The sequence below is a fragment of the Hermetia illucens genome, chromosome 2 (assembly GCF_905115235.1).
Source record: "Hermetia illucens chromosome 2, iHerIll2.2.curated.20191125, whole genome shotgun sequence".
NCBI lineage: Eukaryota > Metazoa > Arthropoda > Insecta > Diptera > Stratiomyidae > Hermetia > Hermetia illucens.
In genome coordinates this window covers 110243725-110253944 of record NC_051850.1, presented here as the reverse complement: position 1 = coordinate 110253944, position 10220 = coordinate 110243725, and the positions used below count along the sequence as shown (strand labels likewise).

At 39.8% G+C, this 10220-nt stretch overlaps 1 protein-coding gene across 1 annotated transcript; it reads left to right on the top strand.

The window, feature by feature from the left end:
• Positions 1–1271: 1271 nt before the first annotated feature.
• On the top strand, positions 1272–9684 carry LOC119649219. Its single transcript, XM_038051280.1, has 5 exons — positions 1272–1421; positions 1484–1628; positions 8934–9211; positions 9279–9376; positions 9435–9684. The coding sequence occupies exons 1-5, from the start codon at positions 1407–1409 to the stop codon at positions 9589–9591; spliced, it is 693 nt and encodes a 230-aa protein (XP_037907208.1). The 5' UTR covers positions 1272–1406; the 3' UTR covers positions 9592–9684.
• The last annotated feature ends 536 nt before the right edge of the window (positions 9685–10220 follow it).

The window sequence follows — 10220 nt, the reverse complement described above, 5'->3', positions numbered from 1 at the left end:
ATGCTTTCCAGAGTTTGGTGACGCACCTCCAAAAATTGAACCAACTGGTTGATAGTCAGCTTTGTTTGAGGGCTTGAGAGACTTTCTTGAAATAACGGTAAGGTTTCTGCATTTAATTTTCTCGTTATGATGCAAAAGAGATTTGATAGAAGAATGCCTCCAGGGTTTCAATAGTTGCACTGGTGAATGGGGTACCATTGCGGCAATCCAAACTATTGAAATCCTGGAGGCATTCTTCTATCAAATCGGTAAGTATTATCATATCCTTGGCAGATCAAAATACGGTATGAGGTGCACCAAGGATCGTGTTGATATAAGCGGTAATGATTTTCCTCTCGTTGTTAAATTTGCCCTTAATAAGCTCGAGAGCCGGTTGATAATTTTCGTGGCTGATTTGTAGTTGGCTTATGGCTCGTTTTGCACCGCCCTCAAAGTGATACAAAAGATAGTGCATCTTCTCTACGTTAGAAATATACTGGTTATTGTCAATGACGATGAAGAAGATGTCGATGAAAGACTTCCATTCCTTAACATCACCGCTGAATTACGGTACCGTGATGGGTGGAAGCTTCAGAAGACTCATGATTGCGGTTTGCTGGGCTCTAAACCATTCTATCTGATAATTTCTGTTATGTGCTCCTGATTTCGTCTCAGAAGCCGATGTAGAAGCAGCTGTTAGATGTTTTGATGACTGAATATAGCTGATATGCAAGTAAAAGATTTTTCGCCTTGTTTTTCTTCATACAATGTTTGTATGAGTTATCGCCTTCCACAGTTTGCACCATTTTGTTATGGACGAAATTGAATTCCTGCCTCTAATTCACTTAGCCGAGCAGTAATGTACTCGGAGGTTATGCGTGCCGCTCAATTTCCTTTGCAGATTCTTTCTGCTTTAGGATGAAATGCTTAATGATCTTGACTCAATAATTGGCCACATTGAATGACAAGTGCCTATAATTTCACACATATTATAAATACGGGATAAATGTGAGGGTTTTTCTGTAAGTCAAAGCCATCTAAGATTGAGTTGAACAATAATTATTCAGATTATTTAGGAGACGAATGCGTACTATTATATTTTCATTTGAAAAAAGCTTTTATGCTAGTGCTACGCTATGCTAATAAACAAATTGTATACCATAAAATTATCTCTATAGGAAAGTCAATAAAATGATGACCTTCTTTTTGAACTTCTTCACAAATTTCCGTGTATGTTATGTTGTTTTTATTGGAGTGATTGCATCTTTTAAATGAGTTTGCTTTGTAGATGATGGAAGGAAGATTAGATAGCTCGAGTGAGAATGTTATAAAAGCCATGGCTTCGTCGTATTTTTAGAATTTTGGATATAATTTCGAAAATAATTGTAGATACTGAGTGTTCTAATTCAAGTTGAAACTGGACTGAAATGGGGCTGTTTTGTGTATGCAAAGTGTAAAATTTGAGTACTACCAGCAATATGTAGTTGTTCTTTTGCAATTGTAGTTCCCTCATTCGGTCGCACTATGTTTCTTGGTTCTATTTGCGGATAAAATATTGATGGTGTTGAGTGACTCAGCTTACTGTGGCGTCCTAGGAAACTTGTCGGGAGTAGTTTGCATAACAGAAACAAAGTTCATACTCCAGCAAAGTAAGTATTTAATACATCATTTGATTTACAATCAATTTACAATGCAGTTTGTACCACGTATGTTTGTATAGAATATTTGCAAATTTTCATGCAAAATATATTTTATATTGTCTTCGTCCGTTATGAAAATTGTTGATTCTATTTCAAGTACATTTGGTATAACCTTTAATAATTTCTGAATTTATTGGTACACAGTAATCATTTACATAGATTCCTTCAAGGGGTCATCCCGTGTGTCGGATTCGCGGAATCGAATTTTTTTTGGCATCAATTATATCTACATTAGTGTAGAATATATGATTTTTTGATATTCGGAGTTATTCGGACATTATAGTGTTAAACACGTGACGAGTCACATGCCAGATTTATGTCGATCGTGGTAATAAAGCGCGTATTTATCGGTCCGAATGACGTTTGAATGACTTCGTTAAAAGGACAAGAATTGAAGCCAAGGCTGTACATTTGTTTTTTGAAGAAACCTAAGGTTTATGGACTAGGTATAGCAGATTAATGGTCAGTTAAGGTTTTATGGCTAAAAATCGCATTCTACTTGGACTGTTGAAAATCGGCTGCCACCATAGCCCAAAATCTATCCATCGAAATTCTTTGAAATTTTCAGAACTTATTCAGAACATATTTCTACGGTCCGCAAACTAGGATAATTGCGATTCATTCAGTAGTTTTTTTTTATTCATTGAAGAAGCTGTAAAAAACACCAAAATTAGAAAAAAAGTTTAACGGGGCACTAAACATTTAGTTTTTAATATTTTTTAATAATCCTAGTTTGCAGACTGTAGTTAAACCTGTACGTTAAAATGCCGTTAACTTTTTTCTTTAAGATGATCGCAGCGCTCTCTAGTGTGGTAGCAGAAAAACACCTTTTTTTGGAGATTTGAGTATAAATTGCTCTGTATTTCACTAACGAAGCATGCGATCAGGCTGGAAAAATTATTATCTACGCCCAAGATATCAATACATTTATGGTGGAAAATTCGTATTTGCATCTCTCTCCAGTTCTTCACAAAAATTTTTTTAAAAAAAATCCAAGAAAAAACGGCTTTCACATGGGATGACCCCCTTAATAAATTGCCAATGCCCCATGTGGTAAGGTTCATTGACCATCCGAAAACTGATGCTTTCTAAAGCGTTTCAGATCGCCAGTCGTAATTATTCCAAAATTGATTAAAATTACTTTGATTTGGATAAATAAATTTGGTATTATTTTAATAAATTTCTTCATAAGTCCATGACATGGAATTGCGGCCCTCTTTAATGGCCCGTTCAGGAAGGTCGGTCGAGTCCTTCGGTATTTGGGTCTTTCTATGGTCATTAGCAAACAAGTCTGGATACCGGAAGCTAGGCGCTTCGTTCGTTACAGTATGAAAATGCACACATAATTTATGGTGTGATGATGTGTGTGTGAGATGTAACCCATCTTCACGCATTTCCACTTTACTCTGTGCACAAAAGCATACATATATAAGTTATGTACGTAAATTAAAAACCGCTGGTAACCCGGAACACATATGCTTATTATATTGTTTACTACCCGCAGGCTTTATTAGCAAATCACTAACAAGTCGGGAAACCGGAAGCTGGACGCATCAGGTATGAAGGCTTTGTGTATTTCTTTCATAAAGGATTTGAGTATGTATTTGTCCATTAGTACGTGGTACGTAATATATTTTGGGAAAATATCCAAGGATATTGTCACTGATAGCGCGATTTCCATCAGACTGGGTAGGATCATGCCCTATACTATAGTCTACATTGCTACGGTTCTAGGATGAACTTAAAGGGGGTACCATTATTCACTTTATTTGAACAGATATTGGTAAGGAGGGTATTTCCTAGTCTAGGCACCATATAGTGTCAGCCTCTTGATTTTTTTGAGGTTTTTCGGTCTGGTAGTTTCTGAGAATGGGTCTATTAAAGAAATAATCACTTTCAACCCCCCGCACTTCCCACCTTTCCAACAAATGTCAAAACTAACGGTTTCAGGAAGTACTAATCGGAACCTTTCATTTGATACCTCATATTACTATATTTAATAAACAAAATTACACCCCCTTGTTGCATGGACCCTCCTTTAAATTTAACGTAGAATTCGGGCGTGACAGACATACAAACGGACAGGCAGACATCGACTCGATTTTCATAAGGTTTCACGCAAAATCTTAAAAGTGATGTATTTTAGACGGGGCGTTTAAAGCTGCACCGGAATGAATATAAAAATTTAATAATACGAAAAATATCGTAATAAAACTGCTACAATTGGTTCAAAATATGAACAAGTTGGAAACCAAATTTCAATAACTGCATCATTTTCCGAAAAAAAGTGTATGTGGTTGCCAGGCAGGCAGACAGACAGATAGAAAGGCCTATGAAGAGTGGCCTCATGAGGTACAACCCCAGATGGCGGATAAGGGCATTCCTATTAACATAAAAATGTGTGTAGATGCTCTTGCTTTTAATACTGTGCATAGACACGTGTTTGCTTATCTTTGCTGCTCAGAACATAAATGTTAAGAGAAGGAGAAAAGTTGCGGTGCAGGCGGATTGCTGCCTGATGAAAGCGATTTCGAACTCACCCTATCTGTTCAAAAGAAACTCGTGGACCAGAAAATGAATCTATTCGGCAGAAGCTTCGCTCGAACAACACCTCGTCGCAGGGAGCTAGTCTGTAGTGGTTCAGTACCACACATAAAGGAAGCAACGTGGGAATTTTGGAGCTGCGGATTTTGACCCTTCAAATGGTAAGGAGTCACACACCTTGAATCCACTCTCGACTTTGAGCGATCAAACCACGGTCAAGGAACGGCTTCTGATGGCTTCCCCATGGCTTCATGTTCCCTCACGGGGAAATTTGTAGAAGACATACTTTCTATTTCAGTGGAAAGCCTGCACTTAGTGTCTACGGCGCGATCATCCAGAAAGGAAAATTCAGGAGCTCCAGTACTATAGTGAGGAAAAATTGAAATCCAACTACGGTGTATCTATCGGTGGCACTTAAGCCCCAAATGAGAGTGACTACAGTTTACCAAATTCAGTCTGACTATTGAAGCTGAGCCTATTGCAATACAAAGACGAAATTCTGGGAAAACGGACTAAGGAAAGTTCAATGAATTTCACGGAAGTAAAGTGCAATTCCCTTAGCGACTAATGACTCCTTTTGTACTAGAGGATCAATTGCATCGTGCATTTTTAAAGGGATTTGAACAGGCTGGCCCTATTACTTGGGACAAACGCGTAAAATGGTTCCTTACTGGAATCGAGAACTGTAAAAACTTATCAACCAGACAACTTCTCAATTGTGCTTGTTGGGGTAACAACAATCAAGACTGGTTAAACTTTCAGCACTCACAGCGCGATTGACTTGTAAAAATTTCAAAACGAGACACTTTTGAAACGCACTGTGAGGAACTAGACGGCGAAAGGGAGTCATTGAGGTTGTGTAGAGTTCTTGAAAGCGGTGAGTAAGGCAAGTTGGATTCTCTTAGAAAATCGGAAGGAACTTTCACCAGCTTCGGACTAACGAAGTACACACTCTCTTGGAAGTACACTATCCGGGAGCACAAGTGACGGAAGTGTGACAAAAAAATATTCGTTTACACTGCCTTTCCTACTGCAGCAAAAACAGTTGAGTTGAGTTGTGTATCAAGGGCAAGCACAACATGCACCAAACCACGATATTGGTTGGAGTTAATAGCTTAGTGTTTTCGGTTCACTCCTTAGTAGAGTATAGGGCAACTATACAGTCAGACTTCGCTTCAGCTTAGCTATCATCACACTTAACACTGCGCAAGTGATGAGTTCACAGCAACGAAACAAACACACGACCTACAACTGCTGTTTGAACTCACAGCAGCGAGCTTGAGAAGCGGACGTTCTACTCCTCAAATATCTTCTTCTTTTTCTTCAGCCTTTGTTCCGTTCACAAGCGGGGTCGGCTCGTCGTGATCGGCTTCGCCATTTGGCTCTATCGAATGCTTGATCTGGGTATAATCGCTAGACTTTCAAATCCCCATCCAGCGTATCAAGCCACCGTTGTTTCGACCGACCTTTTGGTCACTTACCATCGACTTCGATGTTCAGACCAATCTTGGAAAGTAAATTCTCTTTAGCATTGCTCTTTAGAATTGCGTGACCATACCATCGAAGACGCCTCTCGCCCATTTTTTCCACGATCGGTGCAACCCCTTAACGATCGCGGATATCCTTATTTCGGATGTGATCAAAACGTCTCACGTCACTAGTCCAACGCAACATCTTCGTCTCCATTACCGCAAGACGCCGTTCATTGTCCTTTATAGTCGGCCAACGCTCAGAACCATAGACAGCGACAGGGCGGACGACATTGTGGTAAATTGTAGATTTGAGACGCTCGTTGATATGTCGATCACAAAGAATACCAGTTGTAGAACGCCACTTCATCCAGGTTGCGTTAATGCGTGAAGCAACTTCATAATGCAGTTCTCCATTGGCTGATAGCATTGACCCGAGGTATCCAAGGCTTGTGACTCAATCCGATCGTCATGTTTGTAACGACATTGTATGCATTTTCTTGGTCGGCCTGTGGCGGCACCTGTCACCAAGAGAGATCAGGTAGGATTTAGCATAGTGGAATAACTTCAACTATACTTAACTCCAACTATACCCTGATCTCAGCATTTTATGTTTGTTTTACTGAGGATAGTACAGAGTACGTTGCCTCAATCCCTCCTCCTCCACCTGGGCTTGGGACCAGCATACTATGTAAACAGCATGGTGGAGTTAAAAGTGTCACTTATAATAGATCGCAAGAGAAAGGAATGCGTACCAAAGAAAAGCCACGGATATACCAAAATGGTAACAGCTGACACCAACCTAAGAGACCTAGGCGAAAATGTCAGGAAAATCCGAATGGTCCGGAAAGGGAACCTCATGTTTGAGCTGGAAAAATCTGATGGGTTTCGGAATCAAGTTGAAAGCTCGCATGACGAAAATATCACAATGTCTTCGCAAAAGCATGAGATCTACGAGGGTATTCAGTCTTAAAATCTGAGATGACGTTCAGAAAGTGAAGATTTTTCACTGCCTTAAACAACAATTTAAGTTGGAAGAATCTACCGTGAGTACGCTGCGACTACCAGTGGCCATAGAAAAATTTCGAATTGGATAAGCTGCTTCAAAAACACAATTTCTAGACACCTTCCGAGGGCATGCTCCAGCGACTTAATCGGTTCGGTTCACGTGGACGCTATAAATGTTAATGCCTGGAATTTAGGAAGGCGTTAAATGCAATAAAATGAAGTTTATTCAAATAAACCTTAGTCAATGTAAACTTGCTCAAGGTTTGCTTGTGCAGGCCCTTTATCAATCAAGACTGAAATTGCCTGCATAAGTGAACCTTACAGAAGCCTTGACGGTGGTGTGGCCAAAGATTCGACTGTTGGAGCGGCGATATGGACATACTATGATCAAGCCATAGAAAAAGCATTAGTCAGTAGACTAGTGGTTTTCTGTTAACAAAAATAGGTGACATATACGTGTACAGCTGGTACGCCCAAACAAGTTGTCTGAACGTAAAAACCTGCTACGTAACCTGAACGTAATCACCTGTCGGAAAGGAGGGATGGGCTCAATTGTAGATCCGATTTTTGTCAGTCTGCGCTGCCGCGTAATATGCCCTAGCAAGTTAGCGAGGATTTTTTCCCAATGCGAGCACCAGACACGTTTGAAATATGGAAATAGCCACGGGGTAGAGATTACCAACAACCCCACTCGAGAGTTAATTATATGGGTATAAATGTGCCTTGCCGCTTGATGTGGGTGAGATCTACATCGTTCCATATGGCAGCACATATTCGCAGACGTATAACTATCTCGCTAGTTGGCTACACGCTTACGGCAGGATACCAATATGTAGAGCCTAAGGAGAACATATGGCGGCCACAAACTGCGACCGTTATTATATTCACAGTAACAGGTAGGAAAGCATTCGCTGTTAGTGAAGTTGCATATGAAAAGTCGCCATTAAAAATATGCTCCAAATGTCTTTGATTCAGACAATTGGAGAAGAATTTCTCGAACATTACCGGCAGATCATGAGAACAAAGACAGTACCCTATGGTCTCCTATACAGGGAAATTAGGTAGTACCAGGTATCCTGGCCGTACAATAATTTTCATTCCGGCATTTGGAGAATTTACATAAATGTAAAAGTTGTGTTAAGAGGAGTTTAGAGTCTATAAACGTTAATCGTTAGGCCTAAAGAGCTAGGCTCTGTTATGGATATTACTTTCATCTATACTTGTTGTCAAAGAAAAGTATACACATAGTGATCATAGAAACAAAACCTTCTTCTATCACGTACCTTAGATTGTTGCGGGAGATAGTTGTTATATTTTTTCCCAACGTCAGGAAACTCTCTCTCAACAGCGACGATAAGTGCGTAAGACATCCCTCCAGGAAACGAAGACCATAAGATGATGGTCTAGGTTTAGCCTAAAGAGTTAGAGGTTACACAGCCTTCCACACTGGTCTTATCCTTAACAAGGTGCTAAAATTGACAATTACAATGGCAGAAATATAATATTTGTACAGATGGTCACTGTCTGCCTGAAAAAAGAGACTTTTCTCGCAGTGGATGTGGTACTTTGTGACGGTCTTCAAGCCGAACGAGCAAGCCACACTACTTTGGATTTTCCTGTCTTCTGAATACAATAGGTTACTTGCCCTACCAACCATTTTGATGTCCGAAAGTGTCAGTCTGCTGTTGAAGTGATCAAAGTGGCTTATGATCTCACTAGGGAAGCCTTTAACGCACTGATAACTTTTAACGTCGAGAACCCGTGCAAATCTGTCAAGTGTCAATAATTAATGTGATCCGCAATAGTCTCGTCGCTTCCATTCATAAAAAGTGAATTTAAGCCGGAGCTATGTGCACTCTTAGTCGCATTTAATTGTATGAATTTCGTAACATACAAAAATATAGGAAGATGCATATGCTAATTAAATAAACTTGAAGATTATTTGAAATGCCGTGCGTGAATAAACGACCTGCGTACATATTTTATGTTATGGAAATCATACAATTTATGCCAATAAGACTTTAATAGTGCATTCTGCAAGTTCTCAAAACGAATTCATTCAAATTAATTATATTCAAAAGTAGCAGCTGGAAACGAAAAGCGCCGCCAAATTGCAAATAACGTGAAGTGTCAACAAATCGTAATCCGTCACGCATCGTAAAAAGACTGAGAAATGGGCAGACAACCTTAAAAATGTTCTTTTAATCTAAGACTACGTTGCTTTATTTTATAGACAGCTATGATGTGTTTGATTGCCCAGAAGGACATTGGTGTGCGAATCATCCAGAAATTTGCGTGAGCAATGGCGAGCCTGCTTGCAAGTTGATCAGAGCTTGCAGAGAATGTTTCCAAAATTCAACCAGCGCTTGTTACAGCGAAAAAACGTATGCCCTCTGCAATAATGGCCAACTAGATACACGTATAATGTACTGTCCAGCTTCGAAACCATATTGCAGTATGCGCTACGACGATGATGGAATAATCTCTGCCGTTTGCACCAACAGAATACAGGTAAGTTTTGGATGAATTTAACACTCATGCCATTTGTTGTTTTTTTCTGCTTACTTGAAATTTAAAGCAAATCGCTTGTGATGGCAGTGCAACCACGACTCCCAAACCGGACCAGTGCCCCTCGTTTGGAAAGTTCCCAAACACAGCCGATACCACCTGTAGAAGGTGAGACATTGATTAATAACGATTATTGCAGCTAAAATTAATTTAATTTTCATTGCAGGTACTTTTATTGTTATTCAGATCGAGACCAAGGAGGAAACTACATCATTAGCAGAGTCGAGTTCATGTGCCCTTCTACAACTGTGTATGATCCTTCGAAGGGCAAATGTGTGCCAGATGCCATCTACAAATGTGAGAATGTAGAGGAAATTATTTAATTGAAAAGCGACTGTGAATAGGTTTTTTTTCAATTGAGTAGCTTTAGTTTTAGTGAAATTCATATTATTCGGAATAAAGTAGTGTAAAAATGCTACATTGAAAACTTGTATTCAAATGGCATCCTTTGCATGATTAATTAGGGAACATTTGCGGAACGGTTTCGTAAAGGTGGCATTATGATTGTGATCCGTGAACTGAACTGCAAGGGGGGAAGGCAAGTATCTGACAACACTGTGCTCGGACAGCAGGAAGTCAATGCGAAGAAAGGTTCTGGCCTTGACAACATTACCGTCCAAATGATCAAAGGGCTACCACCTATTGCTATAAAGTATCGCGTCCAGTTATTCAATAGGATTATTCAGTTCGGTTACTTCCTACGGAGCTGGAAAACATCGCTGGTTACAAGGATCCTCAAGGCTGGCTAATCAATTTGCTATTCGTAGTATCAAAGCTCTTCGAGAGCCTCTCCTGGTGAAACACAGGTTTTACCACGCGCGACGACAATATCAATGTTGGCGTACCACAAGGAAGCGTACTAGGACCGTTGCTGTACCTACACATCAAGTATGTCAACTAGCAGTAATATAGCCATATCTACAGACACTCGTTTCTGGCTACTCACATAAAA